Raw genomic sequence first — 22155 nt, forward strand, 5'->3', positions numbered from 1 at the left:
CAGAGTAGAAAGCTTGGGAGTCTTGTGCCAGGCATGCGGACGATGTGGCCCGCCCAACATAACTGACTAGCCATGACCAGAACAGATAGCCCACAAGGCAATTTTTGCTGGCTGCTTACTGGCTGTCTTCCAAAGTCATAACGGAGAGGGAGGAATTTCTGGATCATTTTCTCCAGAGTACAGTCACACCTCAGAGGGAAGCACAGGTGCAGGAAGGGAAAGTGTGACTGTCAGTCAGCAGGATATGAGGAAGTGAGGGGAGATAAAGGAAGAGATCCTGCAGACACTGATCGTTTCCAACAAATAAAATGTGCCTGATATCTATGAGAATAGGGAGCAAGACTGTGGGAAGGACAGCCACAATGCTGACCTAGGCATCTTGGAGCAATAGGCTTCAAAGTCAGGAAGAGCAGAACAGAAATGTAGTTTTTAAAGGGGATTCAATAATTAGTGGTATAGATAGCATCCTCTGTAGGCACAATGGAGAGTCAAGGGATATATTGCCTACCTGATGCCAGGGTAAGGGATATCTCAATGCAGTTGGAAAGGATTTTGGAAAAGGAGGAGAAGATCTAGTTGTTGTGGCCCACGTCAGGAACAATGGCATAGAAAAGGGAGGAGATTCTGCTGAGGGAGTATCAGAACTTATGAACCAAATTAAAAAGCAATGCCTCAAGAGTGGTAATCTCAGGATTATTACCTGAGCCACATGCTATTTGGCATAGCGACAAACAGACCAGGAAATTGAACATGTGGCTAAAGGGGTGCTGTGGGAAGGAAGGTTCCATTCCAATTGACTCCAGCACTGGTACTGGGACAGATGCAGGGGTCGGCAATGTGTCCGTTTCACAGCTGAATTGAAATTTCTAAGCTCAGATCTTTACCTAATGCTCATTAACACTCCTTTCCATATTCACAGCTGGCTGGTGCTGCATGAGAGCAGGAACAGAAGCTTCCGAACTTCGGACAGATTCAGGGTTTTCCGGCAGGCTTTTAGAAAAAATTGGAACCCACCGGAAAACCCTGAAGCTGTTCAAAGTGCAGAAGCTGCTGTTCCCGCTCTCAGCACCTGTCAGAACAGCTTTGGGGTTTTCCGGCGGGTACCGATTTTAAAAAAAAAGTCCGTTGGGAAACCACGAATCTGTCCGAAGTTCAGTAACTACTGTTTCTGCTCTCAGCAATGGTCAGAGAGAGTGGTGGGGGGCAAAGAGAGGGGGGGGGGGGTTGGTGGCGAGAGAGAAAGAGGGGACAAAGAGAAAGGGGACAGACAGAGAAAGGGCAGCGAGAGAGAGGGGCAGAGTGAGAGGGGGACAGAGAGAGATGGACAGAAAGAAAAAGAGAGGGCAGAGAGAGAAAGAGGGGGAGCAGTGAGAGTGGGGGGCAAAGGAGACAGAGAGACGGCAGAGAGAGAGGGGGAACAGAGAGAGAGAGACATATAGGGGACAGAGAGGGAGAAAGGGGGAGAGAAGGAGGGGGACAGAGAGAGGGGGGACAGATAGAGAGAGGGCAAAGAGAGAGAGAGAGCTGAGAGAGAGGGCAGAGAGAGAGAGGAGCCAGACAGAGAAAGGGGGCCAGAGAGAGAGTGTGGGCAGAGAGAGAGAGAGAGCAGGGCAACAGAGAGTGAGAGTGGCAAAGAGAGAGAGAAAGGGGGCAGAGAGAGAGGGGATCAGAACGAGAGAGAGAGATGGGGACAAAGATAGGGGGACAATTCAGAGGGGAGAAAGGACATAGAGAAGGGATGGCACAGAAAGGGAGAAATGACACAGAGAGGGGGATGACACAGAGAGGGGGAATGACAGAAAAGGAGGGACAACATAGAGATAGGGGGACAACACAAAGGAAGGAACACAGACAGGAGGGGGAGAAGGACAGACAAAGAGAGAAAGGAGGGAGAGAGAGCAATCAAGATTACTCATGACAGATGGACATGTATCCGGAATACTCCGCATTGCTACAAGTGTGCGGGCAGACACTGACTACTTGCGCAAGTAGAAAGAAATGCCAGGTATCTCAGTGTCCAACATAGTGGTGAGAAAGTAAGTCAATAAATTAGTCTTCTCATTTAAAGGTTCTTCACAAAAATGCACATTTGTTGTTGTTTTGATTAATAAGATAAATTTTTAATGGCTTCATCTTGGATTGTAATGTGGCCCCCACTCAACTTTTTGCAGAAAAGCTTTTTGGTCATAATTATCTTGTCAGAGTTGAATTGGAATCGACAGTGATAGACTGAGATATAGACATAAGTGAATTTAAGAGAATCGTTTACAGAAGGAACTGAAGGGTGGTCTTTATTTGTAAATGTGTTTATCTAATTTTGTAACTAGCTTTGGTGAGTAAATGTCATTTTGTCCATGAGAGATGGTGCTGTTTCTGTATTTTAGAATCCAGGAGCTAGTTTAACAGCCTGTCAAGATAAATAAACTAGTCTTGGCTACCTACTGTTAATCTCTCTGTCCCACTCTGCTTTTCTGATTTACATGACTCTTCTGAAGTACTATCTGCTTCATCCTATAAAATTATCCCAATTTGAAGATCACTGCTCTTTTGTTGGCTGCCCTGTCTTCAGACACATATTACAAGCAGGTCGAGAAGTTGCACAAACATTGACCATCATGGGTTCATTGTCTTCTGAGAGCAGTGTAAGAAATGGTTCATCTTCCTATTGCTGATTTTTCTACTGCTTCATCTCAATAACCACAATAACAACCCTCTCCTTGAGTTTCATGGTTTATTGCATGAATTTGCATTCCTGACACTGTGTGAATCCAGAGGTCATCGATAAGGTCCATCTACCACTCCGTGACATGGAATCGCTAGCTCTCTTCTGTCAACAAAAAGTTATTTGCATTGGCATTGCATACTAGTTTTCTTGCTAGCTAGCTAATACAGTTGTGCTGCTCTCCATTGATGTTTGTATACTTAGCTACTTTATTTATAGGAGAAATGTGTTTTAAATCGGTCTGTGTTTTGTTGGCATTAGATTGGTTATACACTTTATATATAGATTAATTGCTTCCATGTCCATGGCTGAGTCAATACTTTTGTCAAAGATCTGTGGTGCAACATGTCGGTGCCTATCCCTGGACGGACAGGAGCTGTACTGTTGGGATGGGCTGCACCTGAACTAGGCTGGGGCCGAGGTCCTAGCAAAAAGGATAAATAGGGTGGTAAACGTGGTTTTAAACTAATAAATGGGATAGTGGGAGAGTTCAATTGGAAACAATAGTAAAAATGACACCTTAAAGATAAAAAAGGGCTAAGAGCAAAGTTCAGTTCACAAACAGTAATATAGATGCTCCAGTTTAAGGGAATATTTAAAATAACTAAAGTAGTTGCAGCAGGAGTGACAAATAAGAAATATGTTAATTTAAACAGTGCGAGAAAGACACTTTAGGGTAGAAGGACAGGTTTGGGTCCCTTTCTCATATAAGAGTTGTACATACTAACAGATGGAGTATAAGAAATTGATAAATTCAACTTACTTTCGATATCAAATGATTATGGTTCACATTGCCCTCTAGAGACTGAGAAGCATGTGTCAAAGTACTTAGAATTCATCATCACTTCAACAGGTCTTGAAATACAGGCAGAGGTAACGATGGTCTTGCTATCTCTGATGAATGATAAGAATTCTGAGAATTGGAATTTGATCCAGCTGTAAACCTAAATTCCCAGTGAATATACTTCCATTTTGATATTAATTGGGACATAATTAATAATAAAAAGCACCATTAATCATATCTCCTCTATATCTACACTACAAAAAATAAGGAATTGATTTCCCTGCCACCACCAGACCCCGTACCCCCGCTACTTTGGAAAGCAGGGCAGGCTACAGATCTGAGATTTAGTTTGATAACTCTCCTGTGATGTGCCTTGGGGCATTTTATCATGTTAAAGACACAATGTAAGCTATTGTTGCTATTGTCATTGAGATCATTATAATTGTGCTTCTCCCTACCAGAACCTTTTCTCTTATAAGGGTTTCAGTTCCCTTCCTCCTTACAATGATTCTTGGACCCTGGAATTACAAGAACAAAATACATGTGACAAAACAGGTATTGGCTCAACCTAAATTCGTTAGTTTATTCGACCAACAAAACCACAGTACAAACCCCTCTATGATTTGACTGAAACTTACAATCACCTACACGGCTGGCCGTTACCGATGTTGCTTGTAGGCCTAGATCTGGAGATGACCAGTCCCCATTGTTCTTCACCTCACTGCAGTACGCACAGTTCAAACCCTTTTATGATTTGACTGAAACTTACAATCACCCATGCGGTTGGTCGTTACCGGTGTTGATTATAGGCCTGGATCTGGAGAGGACCATTCCCCGCCCTTTTTCATCAGACTGTAGAACACACGTTCTGATGTTGTCCTTTCTTATAGCGTTGCAATCACTGTCCCACACCTGGGCCTCAGGCCGTAGTATCAGTAATCAGCCTGCTGAGTTGCCTGGTTTTTCACACCTCTTTGTCTTGGTCTTTTCAATCTCCTGGGCTATGCAGAATTGTAAGGTCAGAGACAACTCCTCGTCTCTTCCCCTGTTGTCTACACAGCATGAAGATAATATGATCTCCATCACGGCGATGGGTGCTTAGCTCATGGCGTTGTTCAGGTGTTAATGTGTCTTCCATTCTGGCCAGGCACTGATTATGATACATAATTTAAGTTAACTTCTTGCACTGTCCAGTTGTTAATGTCCTTCTGGCTGAGTAAGAGTTTCAGTTAACTTATTCCTCCTGTGCCTCAAGGTTCACTGTTTCATGTCCTTCACTCTTCAGGTTGCTCCTAGGATCTTTGCAGAGCAGACATTCCGTGGGACCCTAGCAATAATTTCAATGCCTTGTTTCTATGGGACTTGCTAAAAATAAATGTCCAATAAATGTCCAATAAACAAGAGAAGAGGAAATAGGGGCATGAGGCCAGAAACACCCACTACCTCTCATTTATAGATCATCAGGCCTGCAGACCCAGACATGCCCATTCCTTCTCAAAGCCGTGATAATGCCTGGACAATGTAAAACAGGCCAGGCATAATGAGGCACACTCCTTTTATCTGACCTATGCATCGGGAAATGGGCATTCCCCAGGTCAAGAAAATAGGCCCTATATAATTTAATGCCTTATGGTAATAGATCTTTGTGCAGCATAATATATTTTCTGATATAAAAGTTAAATAGTGTGGATGCTGGGAATCTGAAATGAAAAACAGAAAATGCTTGAAATGCTCTGCAGGTCAAACAGCATCTGTGGAGAGAGAAACAAAGTTAATGGCCGGAATTTTACGCTCCCCCCCACCCCCCCCACCCCCAAAGAGTGGGATGGTGATGGGGGGCAGGGAGTGGGGGCTACATAAAATGGAGTGGGAGGCTTGGGGGCCCTTCGCGACCCGCTCCCGCCTCCACCGCCATTTTAGTTGGGGCGGCGGCAGCAGGAAACGGCCCGCCCACCCCAGGCCAATCGAGGCCCTTAAGTGGCCAATCGATGAGCCACGGGGATTTTACCCATGGCCAGTCAGGCAGCCCAGGCCTGAGAAAAGCCGCCTGACAAAAGCAGACAACTCTCTGATGGCCTGGGTGGGGATCCCTCCCGGTCAGGCACTCTGTGCTCGATAGAGGGCAGCCCCTGATGCCCCAATGACCCCCAACATCCAGCGCACACTCCATCCCTCCAATCGACCCTGCTTGCCTTGCTGGGGCCTAAACGATGACCCCGATGAGGCCCCAAAAACTCACCTTCGAGTCGGGGCCATCCTCCCTCTTCTTGTAGAAGCTGAGTTGCAGTCCCAGCGGTTGTCACCACTCCCGGTGACACTGCTGAGACTAAGAGCTGCCGGCCCGCTGATTGGCCGGCCGTTCCATTAGGCAGGACTTCCTGGCTCAATGAGGTGGAAGTCCTGCCTAAGCCCAATTAAAGGTCTGGGGACCGTAAAATCTGGACTGGATCCTCAGGCCCAGCAGGGGCGGGATCGCCACCGACTTTTCAGTCGGTGGACGGCTCCCATTCGCCAAGGGAAAAATTTCAACCAATTTTTCAAGTTAAGTGCTGGTAAAACGTCATCAATATGAATTGTTAATGCTGTTTCTCTCCCCACAGACTCTGTTTGACCTGCTGAGTACTTCCAACATTTTCTGTTTTTATTTATAATAGCTTTTCGAAGTTTGCAGATGTTGATACATTTGGAGACAGATCAAAAGGAAAAATATAATCAAATTCAGATTGATTTGGAACTTTTGGGAAATTAGACTAGAAGATAAAAACAGAAAAAAGTGCAGATGAGATAAAAACAAAAAATGCTCAAAATAATCACTAGATGAACTTAGTGACAAAAATAAAAAAGTAGTGAATTGGCCACAGCTTAGTAACGTGTGGGAAATTGGTTGAGAGCTTGAAGGCAGAGAGTGATAAAGAGTTCATTTTTGATTGACAGGATGTGTCAAGTGGTGCCCTCCATGGATCTGCACTTTGCCCTTAGCTTTTCACCATATATATCAATGACTTGGATGAAGAAATAAAGAGTTGTACATCCAGGCAACAATAAGTTAGGAGGCACAGTAAATAACACAGATGAAAGCAGGAAATTACACAGAGACATAGGTAGACTAAGTCAACTGGATAAACTTTGACAAATGGAGTTCAATGTGAGGTCACCCAGTTTGGATCCAAGAAAGACAAATCAGAGTATTTTCTAAATGATGAGAAACTAGAAACTGTGGAGAAGCAAAGAGATAAGAACAGAAAATGCTGGAAATACTCAGCATCTGTGGAGAGAGAAATAAATGATGTATCTATAGGAGGTGTGAATAGCAGACTGCTGAACAGCTGCCATCTGAAACCAAAAACAAGGGAAAAACAATACATCTTTTACGGGACATCTTTATTTGTCCCATTACCACCCCCTTTGGCCCTGCACCACAACTCTTTTGTCATTTAATTTTTCCTGTTTTCCATCCGATCACAGACCTTCCCTTTTGTTCTATTTTCACCCTCCTGCCCACCACACCCCCCCCCACCATCCCCCACCCCGATTTACTTGTGAAAAATCTTACATTTCTAACTTTTTCCAGTTCTGATGAAAGGTCATTGATCAAAAGAGCTGAACTCAAGAGGTGAGGTGAGAGTGACTGCCCTCGACATCAAGGCAGCATTTGACCGAGTGTGGCATCAAGGAGCCCGAGCAAAACTGAGGTCAATGGGAATCAGGGGAAAACCCTCCGCTGGCTGGAGTCATATCTAGTGCAAAGGAAAATGTTTGTGCTTGTTGGAGGTCAATCATCTGAGCTCCAGGACATCACTGCAGGAGTTCCTCAGGGTAGTGTCCTAGACCCAATCATCTTCAGCTGCTTCATTAATGACCTTCCTTCAATCATAAGGTCAGAAGTGGGGATGTTCGCTGATGATTGCACAATGTTCAGCACCATTCGTGACTCCTCAGATACTGAAGCAGTCTGTGTAGAAATACAGCAAGACCTGGACAATACCCAGGCTTGGGCTGAGAAGTGGCAAGTAACGTTCACGTCACACAAGTGCCATGCAATGACCATCTCCAACAAGAGAGAATCTAAAATCTCCCCTTGACATTCAATGGCATTACAATCACTGAATCCCCCACTATCAACATCCTAGGGGCTACCATTGACCAGAAACTGAACTGGAGTAGCCATATAAATACCGTGGCTACAAGAGCAGGTCAGAGGCTAGGAATCCTGAGGCGAGTAACTCACCTCCTGACTCCCCAAAGCCTGTCCACCATCTACAAGGCACAAGTCAGGAGTGTGATGGAATACTCTCCACTTGCCTGGATGGGTGCAGCTCCAACAACACTCAAGAAGCTTGACACCATCCAGGACAAAGCAGCCCGCTTGATTGGCACCCCATCTATCAACATTCACTCCCTCCACCACCGACGCTCAGTGGCTGCAGTGTGTACCATCTACAAGATGCACTGCAGCAACGCACCCAGGCTCGTTAGACAGCACCTTCCAAACCCACGACCTCTACCAACTAGAAGGACAAGGTCAGCAAATGCATGGGTACACCACCACCTGCAAGTTCCCCTCCAAGTCACACACCATCCTGACTTGGAACTATATCACCGTTCCATCACTGTCGCTGGATCAAAATCCTGGAACTACCTTCCTAACAGCACTGTGGGTGCACCTACCCCAAATGGACGGCAGTGGTTCAAGAAGGTAGCTCACCACCACCTTCTCAAGAGCAATTAGGGATGGGCAATAATTGCTGGCCTGGCCTGTGATGCCCACATCCCATGAATGAATAAAAAGATCTGAAAAGTTAACTCTGTCTCTGTCTCCACAGATGCTGCCAGACCTGCTTTGCTTTTTGTTTTTGGAGGAGCAAAGAGATTTGGGTGTCCTAAGAACATAAGAAATAGGTGCAGGAGTAGACCAAACAGCCCATTGAGCCTGCCCTGCCATTCAATATGCTCATGGCTGATCTTGGGCCTCAACTTCACTTTCTTGTCCATTCCCATAGCCTTTCATTCCCTGAGAGACCAAAATTCTATCAATCTCAGCCTTAAATATATTCAATAATGGAGCATCCACATCCCTCTGGGGTATAGAATTGCAAAGATCCACAATGCTTTCAGTGAAAAATTTCTCTTCCTCTCAGTCCTCAATGATCATCCCCTTATCCTGAGACTGTGCCTGTGTTTTAGATTCCCCAGCCAGCTGAAGCAACCTCTCAGTGTCTACCCTGTCAAGCCCCTTCAGAATCTTGTACATTTCAATGTGATCATCTCTCATTCTTCTAAACTCCAGAGAATATAGGCCCAATTTACCAGCATCTCATCATAGGACAACCCCCTCATCCCAGGGACCAATCTAGTGAGCCTTCACTGTCTCCAATGCAAGTATATCCTTCCTTAAGTATGGAGACCAAAATTGCACACAGGCTCCAGGTGTGCTCTCGCCAAATCGATGTACAATTGTAGCAAGAATTCTTTATTCCTGTACTCCAATCCCCTTTCAATAAAAGCCAACATGCCATTTACCTTCTTAATTTCTTGCTGTACCTGCATGCTAACATGCTGTATTCCTTATACGAGCACACCCAAGTCTCTCTGAACATCAACATTTACAAGTTTCACATATTTTAAAAAATATGCTGCTCTTCTATTTTTATGACCAAAGTGAATAACCTCACACTTCCCTGCATTATACTCCATCTGCCATCTTGTTGCCCACTCACTTAATCTGCCTATATCTTTTTGCAGCCTCTTTGTGTCCTCCTCACAGCTTGCATTTCCACCTATCTTTGTATCATCAGCAAACCTAGATACATTCCTCTCGGTCACTTCATCTAAGTCATTAATATAGATTGTAAATAGCTGAGGCCCCAGCACTGATCCTTGCGGCGCTCCGTTAGTCATAGCCTGCCAACTTGAAAATGCCTGCTCTTTGCTTCCTGTCCTTTAACCAATCCTCTATCCATGTTAATATACTATGCCCAACTTCATGAACCCTTCTTGCCTATTAACCTTTTGTGTGGCAGCCTTTTGGAATGCCAGGTATACTACATCTATTAGTTCCCCTTTACCTACTTTACTAGTTACATCCTCAAAATACTCTAATAAATTTGTCAAACATGATTTCCCTTTTGTAAAACTATGTTGACTTTGCCTGCTCATATTATGATGTTCTAAGTGTATTGTTAAGACCTCCTTAATAATAGATTCCAGCACTTTCTTGATGACTGATGTCAGGTTAACTGGCTTGTAGTTCCCTCTTTTCTCACTCCCTTCTTTCTTGAATAGCAGTTTTACATTTGCTAACTTCCAATCTGCTGGGACCGTTCTAGAATCCAGGAAATTTTGGAAAATCATTGCCAGTACATCCACTAATTCTGCAACTATCTCTTTTAGAACCCGAGGATGTAGGCCATTAGGTCCTGGGGATTTGTTGGATTTTAGTCCCTTGATTTTCCCCAGTACATTTTCTCTGCTGATATTAATTACCTTAATTTCCTCACTTATTAGCCCCTAGGTTACCCTCCATTTCTGGAATGCAACTTGTACCCTCTATTATGAAGACAGATACAAAATATTTGTTCAATATCTCTGCCACTTCTTCACTCCCCATAATAATTTCTCCTGTCTCTGCTTCTGAGGGACCAATGTTTTCTTTAGCTACTCTCTTGCTTTTTATATCCTTGTAAAAGCTCTTACAATCTGTTTTAATATTCCTAGCTAGTTACTCTCGTATTCTATTTTTTTTCCATTTTTATCAACTTTTTGGTGGCCCATTGTGGGTTTCTAAAACACTTCGAATCCTCAGGCTTGCTACTTTTCTTGGTGTTACGAGCAGGTGAGAAAGGTGCCTCGGGGCCTTTCTCAGCCTTCGCCTGGTATTATTGTAACAGGGTTTTAATTTTAAACACACCGTGTTTTGAGCTCCCCCTTGGTGAATCCTTGTTTACCACTTTCCAATTATAAGGCAAAGCAATGAGCATCAACAGGTATTCTTAGGTTTAAAGAAGAAAAGTGAAATTTATTAAAACTTAAACTTATATTCTAATTCAATTAACGCCTACGGATTCATGCCGCGCCCCATACTAGCATGCATAAGCGATACGCACATGCAAATAGAGACAGAAAAGAGCAGAAGAAAAATAGTGGAGAGGTGTGAGGCAATCTCTGAAGAGGATTTTTTTTTTTACTATGCTTCAAGCTCACTGTAGAGTCCTTGACTGTAGGTAGTTTTGCTTTTTGTTGGGGGCCAGTGTTCTTCTTAAACCTTGTTCACTGTAGGAGACTTTTCTCTCTTAGGGTTCATATTTCTTCAATGGATACCAAAGCTGGTGAGAAAGAGATGAGAGCAGACAGGAGAGAGGTCTTTGCAGTCCAGGAGCAAACAGCTTTCTGAGTTTTAAAACTCTGTGGCAAGTCCAAATTCAAAAACAAAACAGCTAGTTAGTCATGTGACTAAACTGTTCTGACCACATCTTCTGTGTATTGGGGAAGCAGGGACTGGTTCTTTTGTTCCAACACTGTCTGCCAGTATGCAAAAAGGATCTTTCTGGCGAGGGGCCTGGCAATTCCTTGTGATAGGCCCTCTTTTCCTCCCAGCAACAATTTTAAGTTTTTAATGTTCACGTGGCAAAATATGTGACTCATTCTTGGCAGGGGGTGGGGGGCCTGCATGACATTGGCAACATTATAAGTCTCTTCTTTTAATCTATTACTATGCTCACCTTCCTGAGTAAGCCACGGATGGATCCTTTTTGCAGATTTTTTATTTTTGAATGGCATGTATTTTTGTTCAACATTTTGAATTGTTCCTTTTAATGTATTCCACTGTTAATTTACTGCAAATATCTTTTAGTCTATTTACCCAATCAATCTCAGCCATCTCTGTCCTCATACCTATGTAATTAGCTTTGTCTAAGTTTAAGATTCTTGTTTGTTATTGGAGTATGTCGCCTTCAAACTGAACATGGAATTCAATTGTATTATGATCACTATTTCCCAGAGGATCTTTTACAATGAGATTACGAATTAACCCTGCGTCATTATGCAATACTAGATCTAGGATAGCTTTATCCCTAGTTGGTTCCACAACATATTGCTCCAGGAAACTGTTCACAAAAATATTCCACTAACTCATCTTCAAGACCACTCTTGTCAATTTTGATTGGTCCAGTCGATACAAAGATTAAAGACTCCCACAATTATTACATTGCCTTTGTTACAAGCTCCAATAATCTTTTGTTTAATGCTTTGTCCAATGCTATAATTACAGTTGGGGGTCTATAAACTACTCCCAACTGTGTTTTCTGACTCTTGCTATTCCTAATCTCCACTCATACTTCTTCTACTTCATGACCTTCTGAGCCGAGGTCCTTTCTCACTAATACTTAATGTCATCCCTCAGGGCTACCTCTCCTGCTTTTCCATTCTTTCCAAAATATTATGTACCCTGGAATATTTATTTCCCAACCTCGGTCACAAGTCTCATGGATTAGGAGGGTCAGTGTCCAATTGGATTTAAAAAGAATTGGCTTAAGAACAGGAAGCAGCAAGTCATTGTAAATTGTTGCTCTTCAGACTGGAGGACAGTAGACAGTGCTGTTTCCCAAGGGTCAGTGCTGGGACCACTGCTTTTATTGCTATATATAATGACTTGGATCTTGGAACTTCAGAGCAGAGTCACAAAATTTGCTGAGGACACCAAACTTGGAGGTGAGACAAACAATGAGGATGATAAGAACTGCCTGCAACAGGACATAGATAGGCTAGTAGAATGGGCAGGCAGGTGGCAGATGGAATTTAACACTGACAAATGTGAGGTGATGCATTTTGGCAGAATGAATAGGTAGAGGCAATGTAGACTTAGTGGCACTGTTCTAAAGAGTGTTCAGGAACAGATTGTCCTGGGGGTGTATCGGCATAGATCTTTGTAGGTGGCAGGACATACTGAGAGAGTGGTTAGTAAAGGATATGGGATCTTGGGCTTTTTAAATAGAGGCATTGCATACAAAAGCAGGGAAGTTATGCTGAACCATTATATAGCTCTAGTTAGGGCCCAACTGGAATATTGCATCCAGTTCTGGTCATCACACTTTAGGAAGGATGTGAGGGCCCTTGAGAGGGTGCAGAGGAGGTTTACTAGAATGGTTCCTGGGATGGGGCATTTTAGTCACAAGGTTAGGTCGGAAAAGCTGGGCTGGATTTTACCGGGCCCCCAACGTCAGACTCCATGGCGGGGTCGTGGGAGGGGGGGATCTGGAAGATGGTTCTAGCAGAGTCGCACCACAGAGACCTACGCTGGGGGGGAGGGGGCCAGCCCAAACCTTCCAGCAGCGGCGAGGCTCCGTGGCGGCCCCCCCACCAATGGGTGATGGGACCTAAATTTCAATATTTAAATGGATAAAATGATTTACGATAATGAAAACGATAAAACATTTAAATATACTTACCTTCAATCTTCCGGGGCCACCGCAATCTTCAGTGCAGCGGCCAGCACTCCCGCGCCTTCACTTCCCAGTCTGGGGAAAGCAGGCGTGACACTGGTGGGGAAAGAGGAGAGTTAATATTTTCAGTGCAGGCGGGGGGAGGAGGGGTCAAATAAGCGTAATGAGTGTAGGCAATGGTGGGAAAGGGTAAACTTCAAGCTTTGTACAGTCTGTTGGGGGGTGGGTGGGAAGATTTAATACCTAAGTGTTTTTGGGGGGAAAGGGCAAATAGTTAATGTAATTGTTATTGGGGGGTGGGAAAGGGGCGGTACAAGTTTATTTGGTATATTTGGGGGGGGGGGGGGGATACTACTTTAAAAATTGAAATTGACCGGCAGGGCTGGCTGCCCTTTAAAAATAGTGCCAGTGCCTGCACACAGGTAGCTGACGCTATTGCCGGCATTGGACAGCCCACTCCCTCCACGTGATTGGGGAGGTGGGCCAACCCAGCTATTTAAATCAGCCGCCACAGAGGAGATCGCGGTGACTCTGCAGCGTGCAGACTGCACAGGTAGGCCACCACTTTGTTTTGTCCGTCGCCACTATTGGCAGTGGGCTCTTAAAATGTTAGTTTAAAGCCCTATTCACAGCCCTAGTGATACAATTTACCAGGAAACTGGTCACAGCCCGGTTTAAATGGAACCCATTCCAACAGAACAGCTCTCTCTTTCCTGAGTAATGGTGCCAGTTCCCCATGAATTGAAAGCCCTTCTTCCCATAGCTCTCTTTGAGCTACGGGTTTAATTCTCTAATCTGCTTGATCCTATACCAATTGGCATGTGACTCATGTAACAATCCATGGATGATTACCTTTGAGGATCTCTGATTTAATTTGGACCCTAATTCCTCAAACTTTCTCAGCAGAACTTCAGTCCTAGTTCTACCTATGTTGTTGGTTCCTACGTGGACAATTGGATCCTCCCCCTCCCACTCCAAGTTCGTCTCCAACTGTGAAGAGATGTCCTTAACCCTGGTACAGGACAGGCAACACAACCTTCAGAGCTCCCAATCACGGCTGAAGAAAACAGTATCTATCCCCCTGACTATACTGGCCCCTATCACTACCACATTCCTTTTCAGTCCACCTGCTTGAATGGAATCCTGCACCTTTCTGCCATGGTCAGTTTGCTCATCCGCCCTACAGTCCTTGTTCTCATCCACACAGGTAGCAAGCACCTCGTTCCTGTTAGTCAAAGTCAAGGGCTGAGACTCTTCCATCACCACATGCTGGATCCCCACACATGTTTGACTCATAGTCACACCTCCTGTTCCTGACCATCGACCAACTCTAAAGTTCCACTTAACTTAAGGGGTGTGACTACCTCCTTGAATAAAATGTCCAGGTAACGCTCCCCCTCCCTGAAGCTCTGCAATGACTACAATTCAGACTCCAGCTTTGCAACTCTGAGCCGAAGTTGCTCCAGCTGCAGACACTTACCGAAGATATGGTTGTCTGGGACTGCAATACATTCCACAGATTCCCAAATGTTGCAGTCACAGCACATCACCATTCCTGCCATATCTGTCTAACCTTATTTATTTAGTTAATTAGTTATGAATTTACTCAATTAAAGTAATAGCAAGTTAGAGTCCCTAGCTTGCAGACAAAAGAACACTCACCAGCTACTGGAAGTTGAACAAAGATGTATGAAAAGCAGTACTCTTTTCCCCCTCTGCACCAAATTTCCACTTGCACCAAAATCCCAATGCAGCACTCAGTCCTCAAAGTCCTCTATCGGCGACTTACTCTGGGCTACCTTACTAAAGGTCACTTAAAGCTAGTGGATAGGTACAAAAGGTAATGATACAGGTTAATGGAATTTTTGTCTTTACCTGTAGAGGTCTGGATTACAAAGTGGAGCAAGCGATGCTTCAGTTGTACAGAGCTTTTGTCAAAACCCATCAGGAGTATTGCGTTGAGTTCTGGGCACTGGACCTCAGGAGGATGTACTGACATTGCAGTGCATATTCACTAGGAGTTAAAGGGTTAAATTATGTGGACAAAATTGCGGCAGGCAGGACATCATTGGGAATAGGGTGTTATGTAGTACACTTCCACCTATGGCCCATTGCCACCTTGTTCCCAACCAAATACAGGAACAGAAATCATCTGCTATTACAGTAATTTTTTTTAAATAATGGATGTTAGTGAGTGAGATCAAGGTTGCAATCTCATCTCAGTGATTATAGTCACTTGGGCTTTTCTTATGTTTTACATAACATCATCAGAATTCCTCAATTAAAATTATAATTTGAAAACTTATTTGCAGGAAAATGTGATGCTGTAGTTATTGCACAATAATCAAGTTTAGCATCGATCACAGCTTGTGGCAATGCATTCAACATTTCAGTTAAACGTTGCATGAAACAGTTAATATTAATCCCCCATCTTTTAGGTCTCTGGGGCTTCTCTTGAAAGCATGTCTTCTTTGCTTTACTTCTAATGGAAATTAGTTACCTAGACTTGTATCATTATAACACTTCTATTAAATGTTCCCTCAATTTACTAAATTCAGTTGCTCTAGTCTTTCCCAGTAATCAGACCCCTAACGTCTGCTGTTATCTCTCCTAAATTGAGGAACCTAAAACTGCACACAGTAATGAAAACATGTTCTCGGAGATATATACTGGGAATTCATGCTCTCTCTAGCTTGTAATATTATATCTTGCATTCCAGGTGTGGCATAACCATAGTTTTGTACAGAATCAACCTCTTTGTTTTTTGATTTCAATCCCTCTCAATATAAAGTAAAATCCTTGTTTGCCTTTTATCGGCTTTTTTAAAGCCTGTTAACATATTTTAAGGATTGTGAATCTGCATAAGAGCCCATTGCTCTTCCTCTGCATGGAGAAAATTATCATTTAAGGTATATTTCCATTCTTTATTCTTCTTCCCAAAGTATATTACACCACAAATTTTCTGCATTAAATGATATTTGCCACTTTGCTACCCATCCTCAAAGACTGTTTATTTGTGCTGTAGTCTCCTGCTTGTTCTTGGCAGTTTGTTACACTTTCCAGTTTGCCATCATCCACAAACTTGGATATCTCTTATATCTATGCCCAGATCATTCACATAAATAGAGAATGAAAGTGATACATTTACCATGTCTTCCTGTCTATAATTGCCGTTTTTGTCCAAAAAGATTCTATCTGGCTAGTCAAACATTATGTTATCCATGGATGGTAATTACTGATTTTGTAACTGGCTTATTTTTCTTTTCTGTTTCTATTTCAAAACAATATAACTGCCTCTATCCTTTCTTTGAATTCTCTCAATTTCATATCCATCATTCATTCCATTTTGAGTTTTATTTGTCTTTGGTCAGAGCAAAGGATCAATGAAGGACACAATCTCAGTCGAGTCATAGTCAGGACCTTGAGTTCAGGCTGCCTTGCATTGTTGTCCACAGTAAAATAGTAAAATAAAAATATTAGCCTTGATAATGCATCATGGGATATTACTGCTCAAATGTTTAACCCATCCTTTAGATAGGTAAATACTTACATTAAAATAGCAAGGGGAGCAATTTCAGACAAATGCATTTGCACTGTTGTTAAAAAGGCAGAAAGGGAAAGAGTAATAGCAGGCCAGTCAGCCTAATGTTGATGGTGGGGAAGCTATTGGAAACATTTCTGAGGGACAGCATTAGCCATTAATTAGAAAAGCACAGATTAATCAGTACATTCGCATGGATTTGTTCAGGAAAATTTATGTCTGACTATTACAAAAGCAAAATACTGCAGATGCTTGAAATCTGGAATAAAAACAGAAAATGCTGTAAATACTCCAGGCATCATCTGTGGAGAGAAAAACTGTTAACATTTCAGGTCAATGACCTTTCAACCCTTTTATCATCACATTTTGTGTCTGACTAACTTGATTGAATGTTTTGAGGAGGTAACGAGGAGGGTCGATGAGGGTAACACATTTGATGTAGTATAAATGGATTTTAACATGGCTTTTGACAAGGTCGCATGGAAAAACCCATATGATTTATGGGAAGGGGCAAGTTGAATCCAAAATTGGCTCAGTGGCAGGAAGTAAAGGGTGTTTTTGTGATTGGAAAGCTGCTTCTAGTGGGACCCCACAGGGCTCAGTACTGGGTTGCTTGCTTTCTGTGGTGTATATCAATGATTTAGATTTAAATGTAGGGGGCATGACTAAGAAGTTTGCAGATGATACAAAATTGGCCATGTGATTGATAGTGAGGAAGAAAGCTGAAGACTGCAGGACAATATCAATATACTAGTTGGCTTGGAAAAATAGTGGCAAATGGAATTCAGTCCTGAGAGGTAATGCACTTGGGGAAGGTAAACAAGGAAAGGGAATACACAATAAATGGTAGATTACTGAGAAGTGTAGAGGAACAAAGGGACCTTGGAGTATATATCCACAGATCCCTGAAGGTAGTAGGACAGGTGGATAAGGTGGTTAAAAGGCATACTGAATACTTTCCTTTATTGGCCAAGGCATAGAATATAAGAGCAGGGTGGTTATGGTGGAACCATATAAAACACTAGTTAGGCCACAGTTAGAGTACTGCATACAGTTCTGGTGACCACATTACAGGAAGGATGTGACCGCAGTAGAGAGGGTACAGAGCAGATTTACAAAGGGTGATGCCAGGAATAGAAAATTTTACCTATGGAAAAAGATTGGGTAGGCTAGGTTATTTTCTTTGGAACAGAGGGGCCAAGATAGTATGGATAGGAAGGGTCTATTTCCCTCAGCAGACAGGCCAATAACCAGGGGGCATAGATTTAATTGTTAGAAGGAGTAGAGAGGAGCTGGGGAGAATTTTCTTTACCCAGAGCCTGGTAGGGATCTGTAGCTCACTATGCGATAGAAGCAGGAACTCTCATCGTATTTAAAATGTACTTGAATGCACACTTGAAGTCCTGTAACCTACAGGACTATGGACCTTGAGCTGGAATGGCAGGATAGCTCTTTTTACAGCTAGTACAGATGCAATGCCCAGAATTTTAACTACCAAAGGTGGGCAGGGGCAGGCTCTAGTGTAGGCAGGGTTTAAAGCCCAAAAAAATGTTGGCATGTGGGGAACCTCTGTGGAGTTGTCAGGTAAGTAATTAAAATATTTAAATCCCCAATTAACTTAGGATTTAACCCAGAATTCTGGTTTTAACAACCAGTGCATGGGTTTCCCGAGCTGTGTGGAACTCGCCAGGGTCAACCAGGCTGGCGCATAGCTGGGAATACTGGTTGAATGAACCTGACAGTGTGGGAAGCCTTCAAAGAGTGAAACTGAATGCACCCCTGCCTGGGTGAGAGGTTGGTGTTCACAGCACTTCTTCTGAGAATGCACTTCCACTGCTTGACAGGTAAATTCCAACTTTTTGGAAGTCATTTTACCCACCTTGGACTTTACTCACCTTGCTCTGCATGTGCCTGCTGCCAGCCCTCACCCCAGCATGGAAGCAGCTTATACAGCTCTACCTTGCACCTCTGATGAGGAACAAAATCAGCAACAGCAGCACCAGCTGCCTTCTCCTCAGCCACATGCTGCCCACAGGACAGAGGGGATGGAATCAGAAATCTAGCTCAAAGGAGGTGACACCCCAACAGTGTCTACAGGCAGAGGATGAGCTCTCTCGATGTGTGAGCACCAGTGCCTCAGGAGGCTCAGGCTTTCACAGCAAGTCATTGCTGACATCTGCAGCCTCCTAGAACAAGACCTCCTTCCCAGTGGGCCAGGTGGTCACACATTGCCAGTGGATGTCAAGGTGGCTATCACTGGAGGGCCACCCCCGTTTTTCTGACTCTCCTAGCAGTTCTGAGCTCTCTTTCTCTGCAGGGAGAGAAAGCAGAGAGTACTGAGTGTGAGAAATAGAATGTGTGGAGGGGAGGGAGGGACAATATTTGTGGAACGTGGCTGTGAGGCATGGGTGTGAGATGGCACAGACATGAGGGTGAGTGTCAGTGTTGGCTGTTCAGATTGGGATGTAAGGAGGTGCCCGGAGAGAGAGAAATTAGTGGAAGCACAAGGTGTGTTTGTCTGAGGAGTGTTGTGCAGGAGAATGCTGGGACTTGACACCTGAAAGTGTTATGCCACTCATTTTCTCTGCCCTCCTGAGATCCTGGATCCTCGGTGCACTATCTCCAGGATGAAGAGTCCACACTCCTGCTGCTGATTTCCTCAGCCATTTCCATCCACATCTGTTTGGTTTGAGAGACTGGCCTCTTCCTCCCATCCTTGCATCACCTTACTTCAATCCCTCAGATCCTGCAGCAGGCCTTCCAGGTATGGCATCATTTGAAAGCCAATTGTTTTAAACTAGAAAAAGAAAACTTGGAATGGGGCTTTTCCTATGATCCAATGGGAAGAAAAGGTCTGATAATTTTATGTTCAATTAACTGAACTCAGCCAGTAGATTGCTGAGGGAACTAGAGGGTGAAATTGTCCTTTGCCAGTAATGTAAGCAGGTTCATAGCAACGTCAATGGAAAAGAAATGGATGCATTTTAAAACATGGTGCTGAAATGCTATGAACCTGTCTCAGGCTCCTAGCAAAAATTATCTTCACCCCCTCCACTGCTCAAATTTGCCACAGTGTCCTTAGGCTAGAAAGAGAAAATAAGACATGCTTCCCATTTCATATTGCTATCTAGTGTCATCTAATGTTTATGAAAGTGTGGATACCTGCCAACAATAATGTTGGTTGTATGAATCTGACATTCAAGTGCTCTATGATGCTGATTTCTAGGTTCACCCATGAAGAATAGCCAATTGGGTGAGGTACCAGAGGGTTTCTGGGACCCGTGACACTTTTTCCCAGCATAAGTCACCTCCTTAGTAAAGAAAGCATGTAAAAGGGAGTAAATTGCTTGTCAAAAGAAAAACTTCTTGCAACTAATTTGGTCAGGGCAGGTAGTGTGTTTTCAGAAAGGGATAATTGCCTGTTTCTAATGAAAAGCAACTAAAGTCATACTCAGGTATACTTGTATTTCGTCTAAATATATTTCCCATTCAATTTATCAAAAAATCATATTAAATTCCAATTCAAGCATAAAATGTCCAATTATCTATTTTTCAATGAACAATAAATCCACAATAAATTTGGTGAATCTTTTGAAGATAGCAACATGTTTAGAAGTATTTTGTATAAAATGTACATTTTTTAAGTCTGACTTGCAGAATAAATGAATTATGTACAAAGAATTGCAAATTGCTCTCTTTTATCCGGCACTTAAAGAAATCTTTGTCCAAGAAACATAAGATCAAATGACAGCAGGATGTTTTTACATGACACTTGTTTTAATATTTTTCAGTTCCCAGATATCAACGTCCATCTGCTGATTGGAAAATATTGACTGACAATGTCACAACCTTAGGCGAAGGCTTCAAAGACATGCGTCAAACAATGGAGCAGAAGGCACCCAAGGAAGATGTCATGGATAATATTTTGAAACTGCATGAGCTTTTCCAGAATCACTCAATCCTATTGCTTCAACTGAGTGAGTCTGTTCAGAAACTGGAAAACAAGTTACAGAGCTTTGAGGCACGCATGGATGACATTAATGCATCTGTGAATGATTTAGAAGATGATTTACAACAGTTTAGTTCAACAAACAGACAAGAGATATACAATCTGTCCATAAGTTTAAACAGTGCACAGGGTGCACTCCAACACCAACAAGCAAACTTGAAACAAATAACATCAAATGTAGGGAATCTGAGTAGGCAGGTAAAGGAAGCACGTTGGACACTAAATGCAGTTAACGGCACCTTCACAGAGGACATTAGCATTCATCACACAAGCCTACAGCAACTTCAAATACAATTAGCAAATGTGTCAGAAGATGCAAGGATCTTGAAAGCCGTTCAGCAAAACATGGAGAAACAACTGAAAGATGAGGTAGCCGGACTCAGCAATGTCACAGAGGACCTGAAGCTGAAAGACTGGGAACATTCAGTTACTCTGAAAAATCTTACCTTAGTGCAGGGTATGAGAAGTTTTTAATTTAAAGCATTTCAATCTTTTTCTTCCCTTTATTCTTCCATTTAAAGAATACCCCTAACGGAATGTAAGTATAAATATCATGAAAGATAACAGAATAATTGGAAGGATATCTTCAATTTACCATCATTATTTTTTCCCTGAATCATTCTTTTTATTTTATTTTCTCTTAATTCATTTTGTGTAAAGAACAAACCTTTTAGACTGAATATTAATACCTTTAAGGGCATTATGAGGAAGTGCTTTGTGGATATTATGCTACAGGACCTACAGCTTGACAATGACCAAACACTGGAGACAGGCACAGGCCTGTCTGGTAAAGAGAGCATGGCTTGACCAAAAGAAGTATGAACCTAGAAATTGGTTTCTGTCAGCAAGCCAGCTTGAACTGACACAGGGAACAATACCTATACCATAATGGGTTCAAGGCACTCCCTATGAGAGCTGCAAGCTGTGGACACATGATGGATAGCTTGCTGGTAAATTGGGACTGGATTTTCAGCTGCTGGGTCATCAGCCTCGACCCCCAGGGAGGCGATCGGGAGGGAGAGGAGGTGATCAGGAGTCAGGGGGCAGGAGATTGGATGGGGGTGAGAGGTGATCAGGAGAAGGAGGCAATCAGGAGGGAGGGGGCCAATTGAGAGGGTAGGCAATTGGCAGAGGGGTAAGCAATTGGGAGGGGGAAGACAGTCAGGTGGATGCTGCCAACAGTCTTCAGCATTGTAGTGGCGCCTGGAGGAGCACTCAGGTTAGTATTTTCAACAAGCCTATCATTTTGGTGGTGGCCTCCAACAGCTCCAGGGACCCGGGTTCGATTCTGGGTACTGCCTGTGCGGAGTTTGCAAGTTCTCCCTGTGTCTGCGTGGGTTTCCTCCGGGTGCTCCGGTATCCTCCCACATGCCAAAGACTTGCAGGTTGGTAGGTTAATTGGCCATTATAAATTGCCCCTAGTACAGGTAGGTGGTAGGGAAATATATAGGGACCGGTGGGGATGTTATTGGAATATGGGATTCGTGTAGGATTAGTATAAATGGGTGGTTGATGGTCGGCACAGACTCGGTGGGCCGAAGGGCCTGTTTCAGTGCTGTATCTCTAAACTAAACTAAACTAAACTAGTCCATTCAAGGATTGTTAATCAAGCTGTATGTGGATCACATTTCATGAATTCTGTTCAATGGGGTTTTCAAACAG

The 22155-nt window shown here is 43.3% G+C and overlaps 1 protein-coding gene across 2 annotated transcripts in view; it reads left to right on the plus strand.

The window, feature by feature from the left end:
* The window catches only part of scara5 (scavenger receptor class A, member 5 (putative)), a 314240-nt gene that overhangs the window by 222163 nt on the left and 69922 nt on the right, over window positions 1-22155 (plus strand). For both annotated transcript variants that reach the window (XM_068025691.1, XM_068025686.1), the window contains exon 4: window positions 20276-20950. In XM_068025691.1, the coding sequence (XP_067881792.1) occupies window positions 20276-20950 (675 nt within the window). The remainder of the gene's footprint in view (window positions 1-20275; window positions 20951-22155) is intronic.

The sequence above is a fragment of the Heterodontus francisci genome, chromosome 3 (assembly GCF_036365525.1).
Source record: "Heterodontus francisci isolate sHetFra1 chromosome 3, sHetFra1.hap1, whole genome shotgun sequence".
Classification (NCBI taxonomy): domain Eukaryota; kingdom Metazoa; phylum Chordata; class Chondrichthyes; order Heterodontiformes; family Heterodontidae; genus Heterodontus; species Heterodontus francisci.